This window comes from Strigops habroptila, chromosome 22, assembly GCF_004027225.2.
Source record: "Strigops habroptila isolate Jane chromosome 22, bStrHab1.2.pri, whole genome shotgun sequence".
NCBI classification, from domain to species: domain Eukaryota; kingdom Metazoa; phylum Chordata; class Aves; order Psittaciformes; family Psittacidae; genus Strigops; species Strigops habroptila.
The window spans coordinates 1,077,020-1,103,244 of record NC_044298.2 but is presented as its reverse complement, the minus strand read 5'-3'; the positions used below and the strand labels follow the sequence as shown (position 1 = coordinate 1,103,244).

Below are 26,225 nucleotides of genomic sequence, written 5' to 3'. Positions count from 1 at the left end.
AGGGGGGGGGGTCCCGGGAAGCGGGCAGGAACAGGCAGGGCAGTGGGCAGGGCTATGGGCAGGGCTTGGGGCCGGAGCGGGCAGGGCTACAGGCAGGGGAGGGGGCAGGACTGCAGGCAGGGCTCCACGCAGCCGGGGAAGATGCAGCGGGAGCCGGGCCCCGAGTGAGCAGAGCTGGCTGGAGGAGGTGAGTAGCCGGCCCGGCCCTGCGTGTCCCCACTCATGTCCCCGCTTCCTACCGACACCATCCCATATCCCCAAAACCAGGGAGCCCCCGGCCCCACCACCCCCTGGAGCTGGGATGTGGTGGGATGGCCCATGGGCATCTGTCCTGCCCCCTCCTCATCCTCTCCCCATGAGCCAAAGCTTCAAGCATGGGGAAGGTCCCCTGTCCCTGGGAGCAGGAGGTCCTGCAGGAACCAAGCCCCCACCCCAGCACCCATCAGGCCGCTTGTCCCTACCCTTGGGATTATCTGGGAGCAAAGTTGGCAGCCCTGAAGCTGAGGAGATAGAGCTGGGACCTCGTCCATGTGGAGGCTGCGGGAGTGGGGGGACTCAGCCACGGGATCAATGAGGTACTTTTCCACTGGGAGCGATGTGGCTCCACTGTCGCATCACTGAGGGGAGCTGGACCCCAGCCTGGTTTAGGTTGAAGGGACCTTAAAGCTCCTCCAGCTCCAACCCCCTGCCCCGGGCAGGGACACCTTCACTGGAGCAGGTTGCTCCAAGCCCCTGTGTCCAACCTGGCCTTGAACACTGCCAGGGACGGGGCAGCCACAGCTTCTCTGGGCACCCTGTGCCAGCGCCTCAGCACCTCTTCTGGCCTCAAAACTGAGCCTTGAGACAGTGTCCCCATGGCCGATGGCATCTGGGGTGTCTCAAGCTAGGGGGGGCATGGATCCCGCACTGGCAGGGTGCTGGCGGCGCTGCCTCCCGTCCTTCGGATAAGCTGGCGCTGCCGGATTGTTGTGTCTGCCGCCGGCCCAAGGTTGCTCGAAGGCCTTGGAGCGCTGACACAGAAGCAGGAGCCGGCTGCGGTGGCACCGCCATGCCCAGGGTTAGGGGGATGCTCACGGGGCCCCGGCCACGTGTGTGTCCGCAGGCGGCGGCGCTCGGAGAGCAGCGGGGAAGGGAGAAGCCCGGCAGCGAGCGAGGGGTTAAGGAGCGGCGCCACGCTGGGGCTCTGTTTAGTCTGGTCCCTGTGCGCGGGCGATGGAGCACGAGTCCCCGAGCCAGCGCTCGCACGCACCCGGTGTCCGGGCTGTTGGTGTGACACGGCTGGGATCAGCGTGACACCCTAACCCAGCTCTGGTGGGGCTGGGGACACCCCGAGTGTCCCAGCATCACCTTAACCCCTTTGCTGCTTCCCATCCCGGACAGGGACCACGGAACTCAGGAGCACGGGCTGGTTCCCCCTTCGAGCGTGTCCCTCTTGCACCTACCACGCTGTGCCTGCCCCGCGGGGCACCAGCACCCTGTTGGGTGCTTAACCCCTGTCCCCGCGGGGGGGACGGGCAGGGCAGCAGCACCATGTCCCTCTGCGCGCACAGCAGCATCGTGCAGAGCCTGATGTGCCACCGGCAGGGCGGGGAGAGCGAGGCCTTCGCCCGGCGCGCCATCGAGAGCCTGGTCAGGAAGCTCAAGGAGAGGAAGGACGAGCTGCACTCGCTCCTCGCCGCCGTCACCACCAGCGGCGCCCACCCCAGCAACTGCGTCACCATCCAGCGCACCCTGGACGGGCGGCTGCAGGTAACCCCCCCGCTGACACCCTGAGAGCCCCCCCGTGCACCCCACAGCACCCACTGAGCTGGGAGACCTGGCGTTGGGAGTGCACCGTGATCCTCCAAGCCCTCCTTTAGCTGGGGGGGGACACCCAAGCACCCCATGATACCCCATACAAGCCCTCCCCAGGCTTGAAAGACCTGGGTGTTGGAGTATGCCAAGATACCTTTAAGCCTTTCCAAAGCTGGGGGGACCCAGGTTTTGGGGCACCCCCATGTCCCCAGAGACCTCCCCCCGCCCTCCCTAAGCTGGGTTTTGGAGTGCCCCATGCCCCGCAAGCCCTGCCTGAGCTGGGTTAGGGGACCAAAATACCCCATGACACCCCACAGCCCTCCCCAAGCTTGGGGAACCTGGATATCGGGGTACCCCAAGCGTCCCTAAGCAATTCCCAAGCTGGGAGTACCCCAGCATTGGGCCCGGTGTAGAGGACACACCCCCCCCCGAGCCCACAGCCAGGGCTGCCCCATGGATGGGGGGTGCACAGGGACCCCCTGCCCACAGCCCCCCGGCGCCTGTGCCCCCCCTTCCCAGTGACTCACTGTCTGCAGCCGGGGGGGGTTGTTATGTCTGGAGCCGGGGGGGGGAGGTCCTGGCGCCAGCGCCGGAACCAGGGGGATGCTGGGGGGGGGGGGGGGCCGGGGTCCAGGCTGGCTGCAGCAGCCCTGGCAATGGGGGGGGCTCCTCACTGTGCCCCCCCAGGTGGCGGGCAGGAAGGGGCTCCCGCACGTCATCTACGCCCGGCTCTGGCGCTGGCCCGACCTGCACAAGAACGAGCTCCAGCACGCCACGTTCTGCCGCTTCGCCTTTGCCCTCAAGCGCGACGGCGTCTGCGTCAACCCCTACCACTACGAGCGCGTCGTGGCCCCCCCCAGCGGTGAGCGCCCCCCATGACACCCGTAACCCCCCCCAACACCGCCCATAACCCCCCCCAGCAGCACCCATCACACCCCAGCACTGCCCATAACCACCCATAACCCCCCCAGCAGCACCCATCACACCCCAACACTGCCCATAACCACCCATAACTCCCCCAACACCGCCCATCACACCCCAACACCGCCCATAACCCCCCCAGCAGCACCCATCACACCCCAACACCACCCATAACCCCCCCAACAGCACCCATCACACCCCAACACCGCCCATAACCACCCATAACCCCCCCAACAGCACCCATCACACCCCAACACACCCATAACCACCCATAACCCCCCCAACAGCACCCGTCACACCCCCAACAGCACCCATCACACCCCAACACTGCCCATGACCACCCATCACACCCCCAACAGCACCTGTCACACCCCCAACAGCACCCATCACACCCCAACACTGCCCATGACCACCCATCACACCCCCAACAGCACCCGTCACACCCCAACAGCACCCGTAACACTACCAACAGCACCCATACCACCTCCCCAACACCACCCATAACCCCCTCCATAATACCCTTAACACCCCATTAACGCCACCTATAAGCCCCCAACGCCAGCCATAACACACCCCAACAGCACCCATCACACCCCAACACTGCCCATAACACCCCAACAGCACCCATAACCCCCCATAACGCCACCCATAACACCCCAACAGCACCCATCACACCCCAACACTGCCCATAACACCCCAACAGCACCCATAACCCCCCCAACACCATCCATAACACCCCATAACGCCACCCATAAACCCCCAACGCCACCCATAGCACCTCAACACCACCCATAACACCTCCCTCCCTAGTCTGAACATCCAGCGGTGAGACCCCAACATGGAGCCAGCCGGGAGCACCCCCAAAGCCCCCCCTCCATAGTGTGTGTGTGTGTCCCCAGTGCCCCCCCCCACTGGTGAAGGAGGAGCTTGTCCATGACTGTGTGCGGATGGAGCTGCCCCCCGGCCGCAAGCAGGGGGTCAAGCAGGTGCCCCACACTGAGCCCCCCCAGCAGCCCCCCCACGGCCGCAGGACACCCCCAGGTAAGACCCCATTGATCCCCATCCCCTCAGAAGGGTTTGGGGTATCCTCCTAAGCCCCCCTATATCATTTCTCCCCCCCATATCATATCATATATCATATCTCATATCATATAATTTCCCCCCCCCAGCAGTGGCCCCCCCTGGTGCCTCCCTGCTCTTGCTGCCCCATAGCGAGGGGCTGCTGCAGCTCTCCAGCCCCACAGCCCCCCCGCAGAAGGGGTACCCCAAACCGCCCAACCACAGTGAGTATTGGGGTCACCCCATGTGGTGGGGGGCACACACAACAATCCCCCCCATGGCCACCCTCTCTTCTGCCCCAGGTTCACCATCAAGCTGGACCCCTGTGTATGCAGTGAGCCTGGGGGGGGGCACAGCCCCACAGCCACCCGCAGCCCCCCCAGCATCACTACTGTAGGTTTGGGGGTACTGGGATTGGGGGGGGTCATCTATAACCCAACCCCACCTCTCCACCTCCATGGGGACTGCGATGGGGGGGTCATCTATAACCCAACCCGTTCTTTACACCCCCCCATGGGAACTGCGATGGGGGGGGGTTCATCTATAACCCAACCCCATCTCTACCCCCCTACAGAGGCTGGGATGGGGGGGGGGGTCATCTATAACCCAACCCCTTCTCTGCCCCCCCTCCAGGGCCCTCCCACCATAACTCGGGCTCACACCAGCACCCAGTGTCCACCCATCCAGGTAAGTGCCCCCCCCCCCGCCATTAGCACCCATTATGTGAGCAGCGGGTGCTCTGCCCCCCCCATCTGTGCGTGTGTCCCCCCCCCCAGGGCCCGAGTTCTGGTGCTCCATCGCGTACTTCGAGCTGGACGTGCCGGTGGGGGAGCCCTTCAAGGTGCCGTCGCGCTGCCCCGCCGTGGTCGTCGACGGCTACATGGACCCGGCGGGCGGGCAGCGCTTCTGCCTGGGGCGGCTCTCCAACGTGCGGCGCACCGCGGCCAGCGAGCGGGCACGGTGCGCGGGGGGGCACGGGGGGCAGGGGGGGATGGGGGGAGAGGGGGATGCGGGGGTGGATGGGGAGGGATGGGGATGGGGGGAGAAGGGGTTGCGGGGGGGATGGGGATGGGGATGGGGAGAGGGGGATGCGGGGGGGATGGGGATGGGGGGAGAAGCGGATGCGGGGGGGGATGGGGGGATGGGATGGGGGAGAGGGGGATGCGGGGGGATGGGGATGGGGGGAGAGGGCGATGCGGGGGGGGATGGGGATGGGGGGAGAGGGCGATGCGGGGGGGGATGCGGGAGGGGATGGGGATGGGGGGAGAAGGGGATGTGGGGGGGATGCGGGGGGGGATGGGGGGAGAGGGGGAGAGGGGGATGCGGGGGGGATGGGGGGTTATGGGGATGGGGGGAGAGGGGGATGCGGGGGGGAATGGGGGGAAAGGGAGGGATGGAGTGAATGGGGCAGTGGGGGGGGAGGCGTGGGGCAGCACGGGGCTGATGGGGGGGGGAGAAGGGGGGTATAGGGGCGAAATGGTAGATGTAGGGGGCAAATGGGGGTAGAGGGGGTGGGGGGGGCAAGTAGGAGGCATCTGGGTGATATACGGGGCTGCTGGGGGCAAGTAAGGGGCAGATGAGGGGTATAGGGGGCTGCTGAGGGCAAGTAGGGGGTAGATGGGGGACATAAAGGGCTGGTGGGAGATTTAAGGGGCAAGTAGGGCATATATGAGGCAATTGAGGAATATAGGGGGCCGATGGGGGCAAGTAAGGGGCAAATGGGGGTAGAGGGGGCTGATGCAGGATGTAGGGGGCAAATGAGGGGTATAGGGGGCTGATGGGGGGATAGAGGGGGCAAAGGGGGGGTATATGGGGCTGATGTAGGGGCAGCTGGTGGATATAGGGGGCTGATGGGGGGATGTAGGAGGCAGATGGGGGTAGAGGGGACTGGTGGGGGGATGTGGGGGGCAAATGGGGGGTAGAGGGGGCTGATGAGGGGTAGAGGGGGCAAATGGGAGGATGTAGGGGGCTGGGGGGGGCTTTAAGAGGCAACTGGGGGATATTTGAGTCAATTGAGGGATATGGGGGGTATGGGGGGATATGGGGGGGGAAGGGGGTATAGGGGGCTGGTGGGGGGATTTAAGGGATAAGTGGGGGATATATGAGGCAATTGAGGGATATAGGGGGCAAGTGAGGGGGGTATAGGGGATAAATGGGGGGGTAGGGGGCATCTGGGGGATATACAGGGCTGCTGGGGGCAAGTAGGGGTAACTGGGGGATATAGGGGGCACAGGGCCGTTTCCATGGGGAGATGGGGGGCTCTGGGGGTGTGACGGTGCCGTGCCCAGGCTGCACATCGGAAAGGGCGTGCGGCTGGAGCGCCGCGGCGAGGGGGACGTGTGGCTGCGGTGCCGCGGCCACCACGCGGTCTTCGTGCAGAGCTACTACCTGGACCGGGAGGCGGGGAGGGCCCCCGGCGACGCCGTGCACAAGATCTACCCCGGCGCCTACATCAAGGTGGGGGGGCCGGGACCCCTCTGCCCGCGTTAAAGGGGGTCCTGGGCAACGGGGGGAGCCCCATGTCCGTGTAAAAGGGGGTCCTAGGCAATGGGGGGAGCTCCACGTCCATGTTAAAAGGGGTCACAGGGATGGACGATCCCCATGTCCGTGTTAAGGGGGGTCGCAGGGATGGAGGGAGCCCCATGTCCATGATAAAGGGAGTCCGAGGGATGGAGGAGCCCCATGTCTATGTTAAAGGGGGTCCCAGGGATGGAGGGAGCCCCATGTCCATGATAAAGGGAGTCCGAGGGATGGAGGAGCCCCATGCCCGTGTTAAAGGGGTCCCAGGGATGGAGGAGCCCCATGCCCATGTGAAGGGGGGTCCCAGGGTTGGAGGGAGCCCCATGCCCATGTGAAGGGGGTCCTGGGCAATGGGGGGAGCCCCATGTCCGTGTTAAAGGAGGTCCCAGGGATGGAGGAGCCCCATGCCCATGCGAAGGGGGTCCCGCAGGTGTTCGACCTGCGGCAGTGCCACCGCCAGCTGCAGCAGCACGCCGCCACCGCCCGCGCCGCCGCCGCCGCTCAAGCCGCCGCCGTGGTCGGTGCCATCCCGGGGCCCGGTTCTGTGGGCGGCATCGCACCGGCCATGGGTGAGTTACAACCCGCCCCCATATCCCCATCACCGGAGCTGATGCTGAGACCCGGGCCCCCCCCCCCATTGCGGGTGTGACACCGCGGTCCCCCCCCGCCCCGCGCAGGGCTGGCGGCGGCGGCGGCGCTCGGCGTGGACGACCTGCGGCGCTTGTGCATCCTGCGCCTGAGCTTCGTCAAGGGCTGGGGGCCCGACTACCCGCGCCGGAGCATCACGCACACGCCGTGCTGGGTCGAGGTGCTGCTCCACCGCGCCCTGCAGCTGCTGGACGAGGTGCTGCACGCCATGCCGCCCCCCCCCGCCGCCGGGCCCCCGCGCTGAGCTTTGTGCGCAAAAAACGCCGAAAACGATAAAAAAAAAAACCAACCCCAAACGCCGTCAGCGCCGGAGCCGTTATTGCGCGAACGCGTTCGCGGTTCCCCGACGGGCTCCGTCCGGCGTCCCCTTGCGGACTACATCTCCCAGCATCCCCCGCGGTTCGAAGCAGAACCCACTTCCCCGACACCCCTCCGGACTACATTACCCATCATCCCCCGCGACGGGGACCATAAGCCGCTTCCCCGACCCTCCTCGCTGACTACATCTCCCGTCATCCCCCGCGTCGTGGAGCAGAAGCAGCCCTCGCTGACCCCCTTCAGGACTACATTTCCCATCATCCCCCGCTGCTTGAACCAGAACCCGCTTCCCCGACCCCCCTCAGGACTACATTACCCAGCATCCCCTGCGACGGGGACCAAAACCCACTTCCCTGACCAACCCTTTGTGGACTACATTACCCATCATCCCCCGCGGCTCGAAGCAGAAGCCGCTTCCGGACCCCCCTTCGGGACTACATTACCCAACATCCCCCGCGACGCCGACCTTAAGCGGCTTCTCCGACCCTCCTTGCGGACTACATTTCCCATCATCCCCCTCGGCAGCGGCTTTTCCCTCCCGCCCCGGGGGAGGACTCCTTCCGCCGGGCAAGATGGCGGCGGGCAGCGGCGGCCCCGCGGCGCGGGAGCTGTTCGCGGAGGGGCTGCTGCAGTTCCTGCGCCCGGCGGTGCGGCAGCTCGACGGGCACGTCCACGCCGTCAGGTCCGGCGGGGGGAGGCCGGGGCCCGCGGGGCAGGGCCGGGTGGAAACGGGTTTGGGAGCCCCTTGACGGGAGCCTGGGGCCTCCTCGGTGGGGAGATGGGGGGGGTCGTGGCCGGGCTGTTGGGAGCGGAGGGAGCAGGGAGCTGGGCCGGGGAGGCTGGAGGTGGCCGGGAGGGTGTTAGCGGGGCGCTGGGCCCTTGCTGGAGGGAGGAGGGAGGGGTTTGGGGTGCCCCGGCCCTGGAGCTCGGAGCTGTCCCCTCCGCAGGGAGAGCCAGGTGGAGCTGCGGGAGCACATCGACAGCCTGGCCACCGGTGAGGCGGGGGCACCTCCGGGACGTGGGGGGCACCTCCGAGACATGGGGGGCACCTCCGGGACGTGGGGGGCACCTCCGGGACATGGGGGGGCACCTCTCGGATGTGGGGGACACCTCCGGGACATGGGGGCATCACGTCCGGGACATGGGGGGGCACCTCCGGGACGTGGGGGGCACCACCGGGACATGGGGAGCACCTCTGGGATGTGGGGGACACCTCCGAGACATGGGGGGAACATCTCCAAGATACGGGGGCATCACCTCTGAGACATGGGGGGCACCTCCGGGACATGTGGGGGGGCACTTCTGGAACCCTGGGGGGCTGCAGGCCCCGAGGCTCCCCCCCACCCTCTGCCCCCTTCTCCCCAGAGCTCTGCCGCATCAATGAGGACCAGAAGGTGGCCCTGGACCTCGACCCCTACGTGAAGAAGCTGCTGAACGCCCGGCGCAGGGTGGTGCTGGTCAACAACATCCTGCAGAATGCACAGGTCAGCACATGCCCCCCCACTGGGAGGGGGGGGGATTGGGGGCAGAGCGGTTTGGGGGTTCCAATCCCCCCCATCCTGATGGCTGCTGCTCCCCCTGGCACAGGAACGGCTGCGGAGGCTGAACCACAGCGTGGCCAAGGAGACAGTGCGGAGGAGAGCCATGCTGGAGGCGGCCGGGGGCTACCCCCAGGGGCTACCGGGCAAGTGAGGGGCTGCCGCCAGCGCCGGGAGCTGGGCTGGGCCATGAGGAGCCCAAAAGGACAGCGATGGGAAGGGGCCAGGAGGGGAGCAGGTACCCCCTGGTTGTGGCATGGGAGGGAGCGAGGTGTCCTCCCCAATGAGGACCAGGGGAGACCCCAAGTTGGATTCCCAGAGCTGGAGGTGCTGGAATAAAGGTGTTGCTGATGGGCTGGTGCCTATTTTCTGGCCCTTTTCCATCCTGTGGCTTGTACTTGACCAACCAGGACATGCTTGAAAGTGGGGGGAGAAACGTTTTAATGTGCAACTTATAAAAACACAGACAAGGGGCAGGTCGGGGGCTCGTTCCTCTGCTCTGGTTCTACCACATCTGCTCTGGTTGGGGTCCTCCTGCAGGGCAGCGCAGGCAGCCCCCCAGGGCAGCTCACTCCTGCGTCTCCATGCTCTCCTCCTCCTCGCCTGCAGCGGGTTCCTCCTGATTCTCTTCTTCCTCTTCTCCTTCTTTCTTCTCTGGAGGCTTCTCATAAGCCTTCTCGGAAGGCGTCACTATCACCCCGTCCCACGTGGACATCTCCGAAGCCAGGTCTGCAAAACCAGGGGGGGTTGAGCAGCAGGGACAAAGCTTCCCCATTGCTCCAGGCTTCTGTGGGTCGCTCCGAGCCCTCAACTTCCTCCCCCCGAGAGCCCGCACGGAGCCACGTGTTGCACCAACCCCACTTACAGCTGGCATCCCCCTCCTGGCCAAGGATTTTCCTGTAGCCTCCATGGGAGAGGATGCGGACGAGGGTCTGCGCAGTGTAACACACCATGTCCTGCAGGGGCACAGGGCACAGGCAGAGCATGGGCTGCGTCCTGGGCCCTTCCCCAGCAGAGCAGGAGCTCACCTGCTGCTCCAGCGTCATCACCGTGTGCACTCGGAAGTTCCCGCTCTCGCACGGATCCGTGATGCCCACGGAGCCAGGCAGGAAGAGCCCCGCGGCCAGGATCTGGAGGCAGCGCCTATGGGAGGAGGTGCTTTGGGTTAGGAATGAGGCCATTCCAGCATGGAAAGGGCCCTTCAAGCCCTGAGATGCTGCTGCTTTTGTTGGATGTATCCAAAACCCCGATGGGAAGAGGGATGTGCAGGAGTGAGGGAAGCAGCACCGGACCTGTAGGCGATGTTGAGAGCCAGGGGCTGCCTGGTGGGGTTGTTCATCACGGCGTAGTGGCCCTGAAGAGGCGAACACACGAAGAGGGAGTTGGGATGAGAGCAAGGGAAGCTCCTGCCGCTGCCAGCATTCCCGTGGCGCGCTCACCAGCAGGTCCAGGATCCAGGGCGTGAGGGGCTCGAAGCCGGGGAATCGGATCCTCAGGTCTTTCAGCAGCCGGATTAAGACCTTCACCCTGGAGAAGACAACGGGAAGGCGGCTCACGAGGCATCACCCTGCTGCAGGAAGAGCTCTCCTGGTGCTCGGCGAAGGATTCCTCCCGCTCGGCATCGCCACTCGAGGCCCAACTCACGTGGACTGCGACGCGTTCTCCTCGAACCAGCGCGCGTGGCGGATGGCGGCCAGGGCGCTCTGCAGCACCTTGATGTCCACTGCAAGCAGCAGCAGAAAGGCCCGGTTTTAACGGGGAGGAGGAGAGGGACGGGCGCGGGGAGGGGGCCCGGGCGGCGCGGAGCTCTCACGGTGCAGCTCGGGGTCCAGCTTGCGCAGGTTGGGTGGCACCGTGGTGATGAGGATCTTCACGGTGGCGTCGGCCGAGCTGATCTCAAAGCCCGTCTCGTTGGTCAGCATGGTCAGAACTGGGCACAAAGAGGGAGAATTCCTCATGGAGGGGCTGGGAAAGCTGGGAGGGAACGCCACAGGGACCACGGATCCCCGCCGGGCACCGGAGCTCAAGGGGTTTGAGCTTTGGTGGCGGAGCTCAACCCGTGCCCCCCTCAGCCCCACAGGATGTCGGTGCTCAGCCCACCTTCCCCGGGGTCCTGAGCTCGCAGGCTTTCCACAACTTTGTTTCCCAAGGCTGCCACAGCTTCCACTGGGGAGAAGGAGAAGCAGCAGCGGTCAGAGCAGGGCCGGGCACGGAGGCAACAGGAGGACACGTGGTGGCCGCTACTCACGGGTGGGTAAGATCTTGAGGATCACCACCAGATCGGCCACGTTGTGGCCTGTTGTCATGGTCCCCTTCTTGTAGGAACCCACCTGACGGACCTCCTCGATTTGCTGTTGGGAAAGAGCAAAGCAACAGTGAGGGAATGGAGCTCGTTTCGGAGCATCCCCACGGAGCTTCCTGTCACTTGGAGCCAGGTTTGGGAGCAGGAACCCCTCAGAGCGACCCATCTCTTCCCCCCCCCGCCTCCCCACTTTTGGACTCACCACTTCAAACGTGCCTGGCGCTACGATCAAGTTGTCGATCACGTTGTTTATTTTGGTCACCAGCGAAAGGATGGAAGCCTGGAAAGGAAGCACGTGAGGGGTCACTTGTGCCCCCCAGGAGGTGAAGCACCCCCCAGCACGCTGCAGACAGCCCCAATCTGTCACGAAGAAACACGCTTCAAAACCACTGCCCAAGAAACTCCACTTGTGTGTCCACCACAGGGCTTATTCCAGCGGGAATGAAGCACTTTGTAGACCACACTCTGTGTTCTTTAACCCAGTGCTACCATCCAGCCAAAGGATTTCGGGTGAATTCTGCCCCAGAACCTGCTCAGCAGCAGTGGGAGCGAGGTCCTGGTTCCTCTTGAGCAGCGCCTCGCTGAAGGCAGTCTCATCAGCGGCCGGTTTCACGCGGGGAAAAGCCATTTCACACTGCAAAGGGATGAGAGATGAGATGCAACACGCCAGGAAACCCCCTCACCCCAAGGCTTGAGCCATCCTCCAGCGCTTCTTTCCTTTGCGAGCTCCCCGTTGTGCTCTTAGAACTTCACTCTCGTTATCCTAAGGGAAGGCAGCAGCTCCCCCCCTGCTCCAATGGGATCACCGTGTCCCCAGGAATGAGAGGCACGAGCATGCAGACAGGGCAGATCTACTGAAGAACAGGTCTGCTGAGGGGGGTTTCTTCACTCAAGGGCTGATTAAGTGAACTTCTTTGCTCTGCAAGTCGTGTATCTCTAAAGCGCAGGAGGAGGGAATTGTTTCCTCCTCTAAGAAGGGGGCAAACGTGTGTTGCTGTTGGTCCTTGTGAGGAAGAAGCTCTTCCCTGTGAGGGTGCTGGGACGCCGGGATGGGTTGGATGGAGAAGCTGTGGCTGCCCCATCCCTGGCAGTGTTGGACACAGGGGCTTGGAGCAACCTGCTCCGGTGGAAGGTGGCCCTGAGGCTGGAGCTGGAGGAGCTTTAAGCTCCCTCCAAGCCAACCCAGGCTGGATTCTATGTCTGACACGGCACAAAGAGCCTGGAGAACATCTGATGGGTGCGTGGCAGCTACCGGAGCAACTCCCAAGGGTTGTGGGACAAAGCCCCGGCAGAACCGAGGGTCTGGGGGGGGCAGAAGAACCTCAATGGAGGCATTTAGTGGTTGTCATCAGTACTCAGCTGCATCCCACCTAACACAAGACCTCCAAACAGACACTGAGACCTATTCCGGGTTAGTTACTGAACCAACAGCACCTTCAGTGCACTCCTTGACTCCAGCTACCCTAAACCACAGCCAAGCACACGAGGGGTTGAAGAAAACAGCTTTACACCAGGACAACTCCCCCCGCCGCTGCCTGCCACCGGCTTACTCACGACATAGAAATCAAAGGGGATGTGCGGCACAAAGGGCCGGAACCTAAAGGGGATAAAAGCAGAGAAGAAACAACTTTATCCTCTGAGGGACCACCCCCAACACCCCGAGACGCCAGAAAAGCCCTATAGAAACGGGACAGGTTTCTTCTCAGCCCCGCTAACCATAGCTGAGCCCCCCCGCACCCCGGGGGGGGTCCCCGCTCCCCTCCCCGCACCCCCCCCGGGGCTCTATTCCTCAGCGTTATCCTGCGCTACGCTGCCAGCTCCGTGCCCCCCCCCCCCGCTTCATCCCGGCTCCTGCGCCCCGCAGCGCGCCCGCGGCGGCCGCAGCCCCCCCCGCTGGGTCCTGCCACGCTAAAGAGCCACCCTCGCTAGAGCAGAAGCCAAGACTCGCCCACTGCCAGGGCCTCCCCTGGAACCAAAGCGTCCGCCGCGGCCTCTGCCTCGATCGCCCCTGCGGGAGAGAGAAGGGGAACGGCGTTAACGGGGAACGGGGAACCGGGACCGGGACCCCCCCCAACCCCGCACCCGCAGCCCCGCACCTCATGGTCCCCGCCGCGCCGCACAATGAGACCCCTGCTGAACCGCGCTCGCAGCACCCAGCAACAACCCGCGCGGCGATTGGCTCCAGGGTGATATGCCCCTCCCGCTGCCGGCGCGATGATGGCATGCTATTGGTTGAAGAGGACGTCAATCAAAGGGGAGGGTGGAGGAGGACGCTGGAGGAGGGAGACGGGGTGAATGGAGACCGGCTCCGTGCGCATGCGCAGAGGAGGAATAAGTACTTATAGTGCTATTCGAAAACCCTACGGCCAGCAGCAGAGTGGCGCAGCGGAAGCGTGCTGGGCCCATAACCCAGAGGTCGATGGATCGAAACCATCCTCTGCTAGCCCCAATTTTCCTTCCCTCATATTTTTCCCTTCATTAACACCTTAATTAATTACATTAATTTTTACCGCCGCCTCTGGCGCTCCCTAATGCTCCCGCCGCTCCGCTCAACCCTACCCTTCGCAGCCTAATGGGGCACGGTGTATTGGGAGCGTCCCGAGGCGGCCGCGGTCACACTGCCCCGTGCCCCCAAACCCACTCGTGTCCCGGGAGGCCGGAGCAGCACCGCGCCGCGGTCACCTCCCCGTGGGGCACCCCTACGAAGGGGGATTAGGGGTGCCCGACCCCCATGAAACTCGACGGGGCGGTGCTGGGGCAGCTCCATGGGGAGAGGACGCGGTTTGGGGCCGCGCGGTGATGAGTTTGTCAGGTCTCAGCACCCCCCTTCCGCGAGTGACCGTTCCAGGGTGGTCCCAGAGTGTCCCATATCGCGGGTATCGCGACACACACGCACCCCCAATCCCTAAACTCCACTTTTCCCCCTTTGACTTCCCACGGGTGGGACTTCCCGCACCCACCACCGGGCGGCCCCATCCCGCAGCCCTCGCTGGGGGCGGGCAGGAAGGAGTTAAGCTCGGTGTGGATGATAACGGCCCGTTGTGTCACACAGGAGGGGGGGGGGAAAGGAAGGGCTCAGCCCCGCCGTGCTTGAGGCGGGGGGGACACACAAACTCACTCTCCGTGGGGCGATGCTCGCGGTGTTGGCCGTGCTCTGCGGCGCGGCGACGGCGGCGGCGGCAACAACGGCGCTGACTTTAGCCGTGGTGTTACCCGAGCACAACCTCACCTACCCCTGGGCTTGGCCACGCGTGGGACCCGCCGTGCGTTTGGCCGTCGCCGCCGTCAACGCCCGTCCCGACCTCTTGCCCGGCTTCACCCTGCGCTGGGTGTTCGGCAGCAGCGAGGATGGCCACGGCGTTTGCTCCGAGATGGCCGCGCCTTTGGCCGCCGTCGACCTGCAGCTCGCCCATCACCCCGCAGCCTTTTTGGGGCCCGGGTGCGTGTACACGGCAGCGCCGGTCGCTCGCTTCACCAGCCACTGGCGGCTCCCGCTGGTGACGGCCGGGGCTGAAGCTCACGGCTTCGACGACAAGCGGGAGCAGTTCGGGCTGACCACCCGCGCCGGTCCCAGTCACCGCAAACTGGGCGAGCTGGGAGTGCAGCTCCACCGGCGCTTCAACTGGACGCGCCGGGCGCTGCTGGTGTACTGGGACGAGAAGGTGGACGACCGGCCCTACTTCTTCGCCGCCGAGGGGCTCTACGTGCAGCTGCCCACCCTGCGCAACCTCACCGTGATGGACGTGGTGTTCCGCGACGGGGACAACTTCTCCTTCATCATCCAGGAGATCAAGCAGAAGGGACGCGGTGGGTGCCGGGCTTGGGGGGGGGACACACGCATAGGGAAGGGGGGTGATGGTGCGTGGATGGGCTCGGATTGACGCGGCTGTGCCCAGCTTTACATGGCTCTATACAGGCGTGTTGTATGATCACACATGTGCTGCTTTCACCCCATGTTGTGACACACTGGGAGCTGCTGAGCACGGCCACCAGCCCCCGTCCCATTCCCATCCCCATTCCCATCCCCATTCCCATCCCCATTCCCCTCAACACGGCTGTACCCAACTTTACACAGCTCTACACAGGCATGTCGCATGACTGCGCACATGTATTTGCTGCCCTCATCCCATGTTGGGACCCACTGGGAGCTGCTGAGCACGGCCACCAGCCCCCATCCCATCCCCATTCCCATCCCCATTCCCATCCCCATCTCCATCCCCATTCCCGTCCCCATTCCCATCCGCTCCAGCCGGAGCCAACGGGTGGTGCCGGCGGTGCTGGCGCTGGGTGGGTGCCATCCGGCCGGCCCCGGCTTTGCCTGCTTGCCCTCAATGGGTGCTGTCTTGGGGTGGGTGGCACAGCCGGACCCCCCGCACCGGGCAGCACCCCGGGGTCCCGCTGGTGCCCATGGGCCATGGAGGGGGGGGCCAGGAGCGGGGTCACTCAGTGCCCAGAGTCGGTCTCTGCCGGGATCGGGGCCGCGGGAGGAGGAAGCGGAGTCGGGAAAACAGGAAACCTGCAATGGGCACGGGGGGGGCACCGGGCAGGGGCAGGGGCAGGGGTGGGGTTGGGACCCCCCCGCTCCCTGCAGCCCCCTGCCCGGCACGGCACCGGCACAGCCCATGGGCAGCCACCGGGACGCTGGGCTGGGGGCTTGGAGTGTCCCAGGGATGGACTTGGGATGGGGCTGGAGCTGCTGAGGGACATGGGATGGGGCTGGGGACATGGGATGGGGCTGGAGCTGCTGAGGGACATGGGATGGGGCTGGGGACATGGGATGGGGCTGGAGCTGCTGAGGGGCATGGAATGGGGCTGGGAACATGGGATGGAGCTGGGACAGGGGATGGAACTGGAGCTGCTGAGGGACATGGGATGGAGCTGGGGACATGGGATGGGGCTGGAGCTGCTGGGGGACATGGGATGGAGCTGGGGACATGGGATGGGGCTGGAGCTGCTGGGGGACATGGAATGGAGCTGGGGACATGGGATGGAGCTGGGACAGGAGATGGAGCTGGGACAGGGGATGGAGCTGGGGACATGGGATGGAGCTGCAGTTGCTGAAGCTGGAGCTGCTGAGGGACATGGGGTGGAGCTGGAGGATGGACGCGGGGGGTCTCAGGGTGCCATGGGGAGGGACGGGGCTGTCTCTGGGTGCCATAGGCAGGGATGGGGCTGTCTCTGGGTGCCATAGGCGGTGTGCGGGGCTGGTGCCATGGTCCCTCCCGCAGTGGTGTACGTGTGCTGCGCGCCGGCCACGCTGCGGGAGCTGCTGCTGCAGGCGGAGCGCGAGGGGCTGACACGCGGCGACTACGTCTTCTTCTACATCGACATCTTCGGGGCCAGCCTCCAGGGGAGCCGCTTCCCCGAGCCCCAGCGGCCGTGGAGGCGCGGGGACCGCCACGACGCTGCTGCACGCAGGGCCTTCGAGGTGGGTCACAGCGGTACCCACCACGCGTGAGCGTCACAACGCAACGGGTGCTGCGCGCTTGGGGAGGGGGTGAGCTTGGTGGCCCCGTGTCCCAGCTCCATCCACTCTCCCCCTCCCAGGCTGTCACCATCATCACCTACAAGGAGCCCACAAACCCCGAGTACCGGCCCTTCCTGGCGCGGCTGAAGGAGGAGGCGATGACCCACTTCAACTTCTCCATGAAGGATGGCTTGGTGGGACATAGGGACGGGAATGGGAAAGCTGGGGGGTGAATGGAGCTGGGAGTGCTGGGGGATGCGGGATGGAGCTGGGATATGGGATGGAGATGGAGCTGCTGAGGGACGTGGGATGGAGCTGGGACATGGGGACAAGGGGACATGAGATGGAGATGGAGCTGATGGAGCTGCTGAGGGACATGGGATGGAGCTGGGACATGGGGACAAGGGGACAAGGGATAGAGCCAGGGGCACAGGATGGAGCTGAGGCTCCTGGGGACGATGGGATGGGGACCCCGGGCTGCTCCCCATCCCGAGCTCTCCCCGTGCCCCCAGATGAACTTCATCGCAGCCGCCTTCCACGACGGGGTCCTGCTCTACGCTCAGGCCCTCAACGAGACGCTGGAGCGCGGCGGCTCCATCAGCAACGCGTCTGCCATCACCCGCCAGATGTGGAACCGCACCTTCTACGGTGGGTCCCATCCCTACCCCATCCCATCCCACCCCCATCCAATCCCACCCCCATCCATCCCCATTCAATCCCATCCAATCCCCATCCCCATCTGCATTCCCGTCCTCATCCCATCCCCATCCCACCCCATCTGCATTCCCGTCCTCATCCCATCCCCATCCCACCCCCATCTGCATTCCCATCCGCATTCCCATCCACATCCCATCCCACCCCCATCTGCATTCCCATCCACATCCCATCCCCATTTGCATTCCTACCCCCATCCCCATCCCATCCACATCCATATTCCCACCCCCATCCCCACCCGCATTTCTATCCCTTCCCCACCCTATCCCCATCCCATCCCCATCCCTGTTCCCATTTCATCCCATGCCATCTCCATCCCCATCCCATCCCATCCCCATCTCCATCCCCATCCCTATCCTATCCCATCCCCATCTCCATCCCCATCCCCATTGCCATCCCCATCCCATCCACCCCATCCCACCCCAAGCTATCCCCATTCCCATTTCCTCCCATCCCACCCCAAGCTGTCCCCATTCCCATTTCCTCCCATCCCACCCCACCCCATCCCAGCTGGATGCCCTTTCCCAGGCTGCTATTCCAGGCTCAGAGCCCTCATCCATGGCTCTCGTGTGTCACCCTCAGGCGTCACCGGCTTCCTGAAGATCGATGAGAACGGCGACCGGGAGAGCGACTATTCCCTATGGGACATGGACCCGGCGCTGGGGGACTTCCAGGTGAGCCCCAGCGTGGGGACCAGCGGTCCCATGGGGTGACCGGGGGCCTCCTCCCACCCGGGTCTTACCTCATCCCCCATCAGATTGTGGCCAACTACAACGGCACCACCAAGAAGCTGCAGATGGTGCCGGGACGGGAGATCCATTGGCCGGGGAACGTTGTCCCGTCCGATGTCCCTCCGTGTGGCTTTGACAACGGCGAGCCCCTGTGCCGCAAAGGTGAGCGGTGTCCGGGGGGGGGACATGGAACGTAAGCCCCCGCCCTGGTCACCCTCCAGCCCCTCACCAGCCTCCTGTCACCCTGCAGCCAGCCTGTCCACCCTGGAGGTCCTGTCCCTCGTGGTCAGCCTCATCCTCCTGGCCATCACCGTCACCTCCTTCTTCATCTACAGGTGGGTGCTGCTGTCCCCAGAGGTGGTGGGGATGGACATGGGGGGGTCTCACGTTGATGTGCCCTTGGTGCAGGAAGCTGGCGCTGGAGAAGGAGCTGGCGGCTGAGCTGTGGCGGATCCGCTGGGAAGACGTGCAGATGAGCAGCTTGGAGAAGCACCTCCGCAGCGCCGGCAGCAAGCTCACCCTGTCCCTGGTGAGCCCCAGCCCCTGCGCACGGAGCTGGAGGCTTGGGAGAGGGTGGGGAGCAGGCTTTGGAGATGGGGAGCAGGCTTTGGAGATGGGGACCAGGCTTTGGATGTGATGGGGACCAGGCTTTGGAGGTGATGGGGACCAGGCTTTGGAGATGATGGGGAGCAGGCTTTGGAGGTGATGGGGAGCAGGCTTTGGAGATGGGGACCAGGCTTTGGAGATGGGGACCAGGCTTTGGATGTGATGTGGACCAGGCTTTGGAGATGATGGGGTTCAGGCTTTGGAGATGATGGGGATCAGGCTTTGGAGATGGGGACCAGGCTTTGGATGTGATGGGGACCAGGCTTTGGAGATGATGGGGATCAGGCTTTGGAGATGGGGAGCAGGCTTTGGAGGTGATGGGGACCAGGCTTTGGAGATGATGGGGATCAGGCTTTGGAGATGGGGACCAGGCTTTGGATGTGATGGGGACCAGGCTTTGGAGATGATGGGGTTCAGGCTTTGGAGATGATGGGGATCAGGCTTTGGAGATGGGGACCAGGCTTTGGATGTGATGGGGAGCAGGCTTTGGAGGTGATGGGGAGCAGGCTTTGGAGATGATGGGGAGCAGGGACAGGGCTCACCCCATGTCCCTTCCCATCCAGAGGGGCTCCAACTACGGCTCACTGATGACCACAGAGGGGCAGTTCCAAGTCTATGCCAAGACAGCGTATTACAAGGTATCGTGGAATGGGCTGGAAGGGGCCTTAAAGCTCATCCCTTTCCCATGGGCAGGGGCCCCTTCCGCTAGTCCAGGTTGCTCCAAGCCCCATCCAGCCCAGCCTGGGGCAGGGATGTGGGGTCAGTGGTGGGTTCCCATCACCTCGTGCGTCCTCAGGGCAACCTGGTGGCCGTGAAGCACCTCAACCGCAAGCGCATCGAGCTGACGCGCAAGGTCTTGTTCGAGCTGAAGCACGTAGGTGAAGCCCAGCTTGGGGAGGGGTGGGAAGGGCCATGGGGCCGGTCTCATCCTGCTCCCATCTCTTAGATGCGGGATGTCCAGAACGAGCATCTCACCCGCTTCATCGGCGCCTGCACCGACCCCCCCAACATCTGCATCCTGACCGAGTACTGCCCCCGGGGCAGCCTGCAGGTACCACCAGGGGTCCAGGGCTGCGACCTCCAGCACCCATCAGGGCTGCTTGAGCTGCTCCCTCCAGCACCCACCAGAGCTGCTTGAGCTGCTCCCTCCAGCACCCATCAGGGCTGCTTGAGCTGCTCCCTCCAGCACCCATCAGGGCTGCTTGAGCCGCTCTCCGGGTGCGTGGGGTGGGAGAAGCTGCTGGATGCTGGTCCCCGTCATGGCTCAATCCACGGTGCTGATGTGAGCCTCGTGTCCCCAGGACATCCTGGAGAACGAGAGCATCACGTTGGACTGGATGTTCCGCTATTCCCTCACCCACGACATCGTCAAGGTGAGAGATTGGGGACACCGAGCTCCGACGTCCCCCCATTCCCACCATCGGGAACATCCCCGCTCTGACCCACTCCCACCCCCACCAGGGGATGCAATTCCTGCACAACGGCGTCATCGTCTCCCATGGGAACCTCAAGTCCTCCAACTGCGTGGTGGACAGCCGCTTCGTGCTCAAGATCACCGACTACGGGCTGGAGAGCTTCCGCGTGGCTCCCGACGGAGAGGACACCCATGCGCTCTTCGCCAGTGAGCACCCAACCCGCCCTGCCCCAGCTCGCCCTGCCCGGGGTCCCTGCCCGCCCTCAGCACCCTCTTTGGTGGCACAGAGAAGCTGTGGACGGCGCCCGAGCTGCTGCGGATGGAGGCGCCGCCGGCCCGCGGCACCCAGAAGGGGGATGTCTACAGCTTCGGCATCATCCTGCAAGAGATCGCCCTGCGCAACGGCGTCTTCTACGTGGAGGGGATGGACCTCAGCCCCAAAGGTCGGGGGGGTTGGAGCAGTTGAGGGGTGCTTGGACATGCTGATGGGTGCTTGGACCTGCTGTGATGGGTTGTTAGAGCTGCTCGTGGGTGCTTGGACCTTCTGATGGGTTGTTGGATGTGCTGCTGGATTTTTGGCCTTGCTGCTGGATGCTTGGACCTGCTGATGGATGCTTGGAGCTGCTGTGATGGGTGCTTGGACCTGCTGTGATGGGTGCTTGGACCTGCTGATGGATGTTTGGACCTGCTGTGATGGGTGCTTGGACATGCTGATGGATGCTTGGACCTGCTGTGATGGGTGCTTGGACATGCTGATGCATTCTTGGGCCTGGTGTGATGGGTTGTTGGCCTTGCTGATGGATGCTTGGACCTACTGTGATGGATGCTTGGACCTTCTGATGGATGCTTGAATCTGCTGTGATGGGTGCTTGGACCTCCTGATGGGTGCTTGAACCTGCTGATGGGGGCTTGGAGCTTCTGATGGGTGCTTGAACCTGCTGATGGGTGCTTGAACCTGCTGATGGGTGCTTGGACCTTCTGATGGGTGCTTGGACCTGCTGAGATGGGTGTTTGGAGCAACTGCGATGGGTGCTTGGACCAGCTGATGTGTCATTGGCCCTGCTGATGGGTCGGATGAGCCGATGGGTTGTTGGCCCTGCTGATGGGTGCTCGTCCCCCCAGAGATCATCGAGCGGGTGAAGAGCGGGGAGCGCCCCAGCTTCCGCCCCTCGGCCGCTGTGGGCTGCCACATGGAGGAGCTGGGGCAGCTCATGCAGCTCTGCTGGGCCGAGGACGTCCTGGAGCGCCCCGACTTCAACCACATCAAGGTGCAGCTCCGCAAGTTCAACAGGTACCTCCGTGTCCCCCAGCCCTGCCATGGGCGACGGGTGACCCCGATGGGTGCCCGGCTGGGTGCTCACCCCCTGCCCGCAGGGAGAGCAGCAGCAACATCCTGGACAACCTGCTGTCGCGCATGGAGCAGTACGCCAACAACCTGGAGGAGCTGGTGGAGGAGCGGACACAGGCCTACCTGGAGGAGAAGCGCAAAGCAGAGGCTCTGCTCTACCAGATCCTGCCCCAGTGAGCACCAAGGGGGGCCCCAGGGCCTCTGGAGAGCCCCCCATTGCTGGGGTACCGCAGCAGCATCCCCCCCTGCCCTGCTGTGGTGGGTGCTGGGACGTGTTGATGGGTGCTCGGACCTGGTGTGGTGGGTTGTTGGACCTTGTGATGGGTGCTTGGACCTGCTGTGATGGGTGCTTGGATCTTCTGATGGGTGCTTGGACCTGCTGTGATGGGTGCTTGGACCTGTTGTGATGGGTACTTGGACCTGTTGCGATGGGTGCTTGGACCTGCTGATGGGTGCTTGGACCTGCTGATGGGTGCTTGGACCTGCTGTGATGGGTGCTTGGACCTGTTGTGATGGGTACTTGGACCTGTTGCGATGGGTGCTTGGACCTGCTGATGGGTTGGTGGATCTACTGATGGGTGCTTGGACCTGTTGTGATGGGTTGTTGGACCTTCTGATGGGCGCTTCGACCTGCTGATGGGTGCTTGGACCTGCTGATGGGTTGGTGGATCTACTGATGGGTGCTTGGATCTGCTGTGATGGGTGCTTGGATTTGCTGTGATGGGTGCTTGGACCTGCTCATGAGTGCTTGGACTTGCTGATGGGTGCATCCAAACAGCCCTGCATGGCTGGGGGTGCTTGGAGGGGCTGCGGACCCCACGGCCCCCCATGTAGCTTGAGGCCAGGGGTGCTTGGAGGGGTTAAGGGTACCCTGGGAACCCCAAAGACCTGCATGTGGCTTGGGGAGAGTGGTGTCCCCAAGGACCCCCATGTGGTTTGGGGCTGAGTATGGAGGAACTGGGGACCCCAAGGACCTACATGTAGTTTGGGGCTGGAGGAACTGGGGCCCCCCTCAGGCTGCTTCCTGGCTCAGGGTGCCCCAACATGGTTCAGGAATGGGGGTGCTGGAGACCCCAAGGCCCCACTGCCGTGGCTCTTAGTGGTACCTACAGGTGCCACCAGCGGCATGGCTTCGGGGTGAGCATCCTCAGGGCGAGCAGGGCCAACCCTGACCCCCATGTCAGGCAGGGAGAGTGGCCCCATTGGTGGCCGGGGGACCCCACGGGGGTCTGTGTGTGTCCCCCCCCTTGCAGCTCGGTGGCGGAGCAGCTGAAGCGGGGGGAGACGGTGCAGGCGGAGGCCTTCGACAGCGTCACCATCTACTTCAGCGACATCGTGGGCTTCACGGCGCTGTCGGCCGAGAGCACCCCCATGCAGGTGGTGACGCTGCTCAACGACCTCTACACGTGCTTCGACGCCATCATCGACAACTTCGACGTCTACAAGGTGGGGAGATGGGGGGCAGAGGGGGCGCATCACGTCGGGGCACCCCCCGGAGGCGGCGGGGGGAGCCCACGGTGTCGTGTCGCGTCCGTGCCAAGGTGGAGACCATCGGCGATGCCTACATGGTGGTGTCGGGGCTGCCGGTGCGCAACGGGAAGCTGCACGCGCGGGAGGTGGCGCGGATGGCGCTGGCGCTGCTCGACGCCGTCCGCTCCTTCCGCATCCGCCACCGGCCCCAGCAGCAGCTCAAGCTGCGCATCGGCGTCCACACGGGTCAGCGGGGCCGGGGGGTCAGCGGGGATGGGGGCCCGGGGGGGGTCAGTGGGGATGGGGGCCCAAAGAGGTCAGTGGGGATGGGGATCCAGGGGGTCAATGGGGATGGGGATCCAGGGGGTCAGTGGGGATGGGGGCCCACACGGGTCAGTGGGGATAGGGATCCATGGGGTCAATGGGGATGGGGGCCCGGGGGGTGTCAGTGGGGATGGGGGCCCGGGGGGGTCAGTGGGGATGGGGAGCCACAGGGGTCAGTGGGGATGGGGGCCCATGGGGGGGGTCGGTGGGGATGGGGACCCAGATGGGTCAGTGGGGATGGGGCCCGGGGGGGTCAGTGGGGATGGGGACCCAGAGGGGAGTAAGTGGGGATGGGGACTCAAAGGGGTCAGTGGGGATGGGGGCCCGGGGGGGTCAATGGGGATGGGGGCCCAGAGGGGGGTCAGTGGGGATGGGGACTCAAAGGGGTCAGTGGGGATGGGGGCCCAGAGGGGGGTCAGTGGGGATGGGGACCCAAAGGGGTCAGTGGGGATGGGGGCCCGGGGGGGTCAATGGGGATGGGGGCCCAGAGGGGGGTCAGTGGGGATGGGGACCCAGAGGGGTCAGTGGGGATGGGGACCCAAAGGGGTCAGTGGGGTTGGGGACCCAAAGGGGTCAGTGGGGATGGGGACCCAAAGGGGTCAGTGGGGTTGGGGGCCCATAGGGGTCAGTGGGGATGGGGACCCAAAGGGGTCAGTGGGGATGGGGACCCAGGGGGGTCAGTGGGGATGGGGACACAAAGGGGTCAGTGGGGATGGGGGCCCGGGGGGTCAGTGGAGATGGGGATCCAGAGGGGTCAGTGGGGATGGGGACCCATGAGAGTCAGTGGGGATGGGGGCCTGGCGTGGTCAGTGGAGATGGGGGCTCAGGGGGGTCAGTGTGGATGGGGTTCTATGTGGGTCGGTGGGGATGGGGACCCAGAGGGTCAGTGGGGACATGGAACCCATATGGGTCAATGGGGACAGGGAGGGGGATGTGGAACACATGTGGGTCAGTGGGGATGGGGAGGGGGACATGGGACCTGAATGGGTCAGTGGGGTCAGGGAGGGGAATATGGAACCCACACAGGTCAGTGGGGATGTGGGACCCATATGGGTCAACAGGGATGGGGACAGGGACGTAGCACCCACACAGGTCAGTGGGCACCCACCCTTCCCATGGACCCCGGGGGACAGCGGGGCCATGTGGGGTGGGAGCTATGGGGTGAGGGGGGGCTCACTGGGTGTCCCATAGGACCCGTCTGCGCCGGCGTCGTGGGGCTCAAGATGCCCCGGTACTGCCTCTTCGGGGACACGGTGAACACGGCCTCGCGCATGGAGTCCAACGGGGAAGGTGAGGGCTGGCACCCATGGGTGCTGATGGGCACCTATGGGAGCTGTTGGGGCACCCGTGGGTGCTGACGGTTCCGCTCCCCTCAGCCCTGAAGATCCACATCTCCGCGGTGACCAAGGCCGTGCTGGAGGAGTTCGGCTGCTTCGAGCTGGAGCTGAGGGGGGACGTGGAGATGAAGGTGGGTCCTGCCCCCCAAAACAGCCTCAGTGCCCCCCCAGCGGTGCCCCAAGGGGGTCCCCCCCCTTTGCATCCTCTGGGACCCCAACATGGGGCAATGGGCACCCCTGGGACCCCAACATGGGGTAATGGGCACCCCCTGCACTCCAATATGGGGCAATGGGCACCCCTGGGACCCCAATATGGGGCAATGGGCACCCCTGGGACCCCAACATGGGGCAGTGGGCACCCCTGGGACCCCAACATGGGGCAATGGGCATCCCTGGGACCCCAACATGGGACAATGGGCATCCCTGGGACCCCAATATGGGGCAATGGGCACCCCCTGCACTCCAATATGGGGCAATGGGCACCCCTGGGACCCCAACATGGGGCAGTGGGCACCCCTGGGACCCCAATATGGGGCAATGGGCATCCCTGGGACCCCAATATGGGGCAATGGGCAACCCCTGCACCCCAACATGGGGCAATGGGCATCCCTGGGACCCCAACATGGGACAATGGGCATCCCTGGGACCCCAATATGGTGCAGTGGGCACCCCTGGGACCCCAACATAGGGCAATGGGCACCCCCTGCACCCCATGGGCAATGCCCCCTCTCTCTCCACAGGGCAAGGGGAAGGTGAGGACCTACTGGCTGCTGGGGGAGCGGGGGGGCAGCACCCGGGGCTGACCCCCCCCGGCAGCACCCAGAGCCCGGGGCGGGGGGGGGGCGCTGCTCGGGGCACCACCTCCGAGCCCCCCCCCCCCCCCGGCAGCAGCCGGGGCCGTTCCTGCCCCTCAATGCACCGACCTGAACCCCGACTGCGCCGGGGGGGCCCCATGGGCTGACCCGGGCACCGGAGTGGGGGGGGGCAAGGGCTCGGGGTGGGGTTGGGGGTCCGGGCACGGCCCCGACCCCGGGGGGGGGTCACTAGAGCTCTAATTTTATAATAAAGCTGATGTGTACATGGGGCGCTCTGGGGTCCCCTCCCTGCGCCCCGCATCCCTGCGCCCGACATCGGGGTCCCCTCCCTGCGCCCCGCATCCCTGCGCCCCACATCGGGGTCCCCTCCTGCACCCCACACCTTCACCCCACATCGGGGTCCCCATAGACCCTGGTCCCAATGGGGGGGGGGGCGCACCGGCTGGCTCTGCAGGGGGTGCGGGTGTCCTTTCAGGGGGCTCTATGGTGCCAGAGGAGCCGGGACGGGGCGGGCGGGGGTCCCGAGCGGGGTCCCAAGTGGGGACCCCTCATAGTGCACGTGCGGGTGGAAGGGGGGGTCCCGGTACCGATGGGTGCCGGGGGGGGGGTCCCAGTCCCGGTGGGTGCCGGGGGGCGGGGTCCCGGTCCCGATGGGTGCCGGGGGGGGTCCCGGTGGGTGCCGGGGGGGGGTCCCGGTCCCGGTGGGTGCCGGGGAGGGGGGTCCCGGTCCATTCCCATCGCAGTGGGTCCCGCCGGGTCCCTCCCGCCCTCGTCGCCCCCAACCCTCGGGAGGGGCGTGGCTTGGTGCAAGGGGGAGGCTCCGCCCCTCCCACCCCATTGGCTGCATCACCCCCCCACCTCATCCCCGCCCCTTTCATCCCAGCCACTCACCTTGTCAC

The 26,225-nt window shown here is 65.0% G+C and overlaps 4 protein-coding genes and 1 non-coding gene across 6 annotated transcripts; 4 read left to right on the top strand and 1 right to left on the bottom strand.

Annotated features, from left to right (window-relative positions):
* Positions 1–169: 169 nt before the first annotated feature.
* LOC115602493 (mothers against decapentaplegic homolog 4-like) lies at positions 170–7,238 on the top strand. Its single transcript, XM_030473673.1, has 11 exons — positions 170–187; positions 1,103–1,749; positions 2,482–2,667; positions 3,615–3,756; positions 3,885–3,998; positions 4,114–4,167; positions 4,408–4,461; positions 4,551–4,734; positions 6,063–6,231; positions 6,725–6,863; positions 6,972–7,238. The coding sequence occupies exons 2-11, from the start codon at positions 1,531–1,533 to the stop codon at positions 7,184–7,186; spliced, it is 1,476 nt and encodes a 491-aa protein (XP_030329533.1). The 5' UTR covers positions 170–187; positions 1,103–1,530; the 3' UTR covers positions 7,187–7,238.
* A 553-nt stretch (positions 7,239–7,791) lies between these two features.
* SNAPIN (SNAP associated protein) lies at positions 7,792–9,181 on the top strand. The gene is made up of 4 exons (XM_030474145.1): positions 7,792–7,942; positions 8,208–8,254; positions 8,626–8,744; positions 8,848–9,181. Exons 1-4 carry the CDS (start codon positions 7,833–7,835, stop codon positions 8,950–8,952), a joined length of 381 nt encoding a protein of 126 aa, XP_030330005.1. The 5' UTR covers positions 7,792–7,832; the 3' UTR covers positions 8,953–9,181.
* A 40-nt stretch (positions 9,182–9,221) lies between these two features.
* ILF2 (interleukin enhancer binding factor 2) lies at positions 9,222–13,261 on the bottom strand. 2 transcript variants are annotated; one of them, XM_030474143.1, is made up of 14 exons: positions 13,197–13,261; positions 13,049–13,108; positions 12,655–12,697; positions 11,630–11,734; positions 11,303–11,380; positions 11,047–11,149; positions 10,899–10,964; positions 10,612–10,728; positions 10,443–10,521; positions 10,238–10,325; positions 10,091–10,152; positions 9,827–9,941; positions 9,664–9,754; positions 9,222–9,527 (listed from the first exon to the last, which is right to left on the bottom strand). In XM_030474143.1, exons 1-14 carry the CDS (start codon positions 13,199–13,201, stop codon positions 9,367–9,369), a joined length of 1,173 nt encoding a protein of 390 aa, XP_030330003.1. In that variant the 5' UTR covers positions 13,202–13,261; the 3' UTR covers positions 9,222–9,366. The 2 variants fall into 2 exon arrangements, with proteins under 2 accessions (XP_030330003.1, XP_030330004.1); XM_030474144.1 differs by lacking the exons at positions 13,049–13,108; positions 13,197–13,261 and having other exon boundaries at positions 12,535–12,686.
* A 210-nt stretch (positions 13,262–13,471) lies between these two features.
* On the top strand, positions 13,472–13,543 carry TRNAM-CAU. The gene has a single exon. It is a non-coding gene; the product is annotated as a tRNA-Met (tRNA).
* A 688-nt stretch (positions 13,544–14,231) lies between these two features.
* On the top strand, positions 14,232–25,597 carry NPR1 (natriuretic peptide receptor 1). Its single transcript, XM_030474141.1, has 21 exons — positions 14,232–14,907; positions 16,329–16,528; positions 16,648–16,761; positions 17,080–17,215; positions 17,864–17,955; positions 18,039–18,174; positions 18,263–18,347; positions 18,421–18,541; positions 19,182–19,256; positions 19,415–19,492; positions 19,565–19,669; positions 19,920–19,991; positions 20,080–20,239; positions 20,320–20,475; positions 21,155–21,323; positions 21,407–21,553; positions 22,634–22,826; positions 22,922–23,096; positions 24,366–24,464; positions 24,551–24,642; positions 25,252–25,597. The coding sequence occupies exons 1-21, from the start codon at positions 14,232–14,234 to the stop codon at positions 25,312–25,314; spliced, it is 3,144 nt and encodes a 1,047-aa protein (XP_030330001.1). The 3' UTR covers positions 25,315–25,597.
* Positions 25,598–26,225: the final 628 nt, after the last annotated feature.

Excerpts from the sequence above, each read along its gene's own strand:
- LOC115602493 (XM_030473673.1), top strand. The coding sequence starts at position 1,531 with ATGTCCCTCTGCGCGCACAGCAGCATCGTGCAGAGCCTGATGTGCCAC. Across the intron at positions 6,232-6,724 it reads ACCCCGGCGCCTACATCAAG|GTGTTCGACCTGCGGCAGTG; the intron begins GTGGGGGGGCCG and ends GGGGTCCCGCAG. Across the intron at positions 6,864-6,971 it reads CGGCATCGCACCGGCCATGG|GGCTGGCGGCGGCGGCGGCG; the intron begins GTGAGTTACAAC and ends CGCCCCGCGCAG.
- NPR1 (XM_030474141.1), top strand. The coding sequence starts at position 14,232 with ATGCTCGCGGTGTTGGCCGTGCTCTGCGGCGCGGCGACGGCGGCGGCG. Across the intron at positions 20,240-20,319 it reads CACCCATGCGCTCTTCGCCA|AGAAGCTGTGGACGGCGCCC; the intron begins GTGAGCACCCAA and ends TTGGTGGCACAG. Across the intron at positions 23,097-24,365 it reads GCGCATCGGCGTCCACACGG|GACCCGTCTGCGCCGGCGTC; the intron begins GTCAGCGGGGCC and ends GGTGTCCCATAG.
- ILF2 (XM_030474143.1), bottom strand. Across the intron at positions 11,381-11,629 it reads CTCCCACTGCTGCTGAGCAG|GCTTCCATCCTTTCGCTGGT; the intron begins GTTCTGGGGCAG and ends CTTCCTTTCCAG. Across the intron at positions 10,153-10,237 it reads CCTGGATCCTGGACCTGCTG|GGCCACTACGCCGTGATGAA; the intron begins GTGAGCGCGCCA and ends TCGCCTCTTCAG.
- SNAPIN (XM_030474145.1), top strand. The coding sequence starts at position 7,833 with ATGGCGGCGGGCAGCGGCGGCCCCGCGGCGCGGGAGCTGTTCGCGGAG. Across the intron at positions 7,943-8,207 it reads GGGCACGTCCACGCCGTCAG|GGAGAGCCAGGTGGAGCTGC; the intron begins GTCCGGCGGGGG and ends TCCCCTCCGCAG. Across the intron at positions 8,255-8,625 it reads CATCGACAGCCTGGCCACCG|AGCTCTGCCGCATCAATGAG; the intron begins GTGAGGCGGGGG and ends CCTTCTCCCCAG.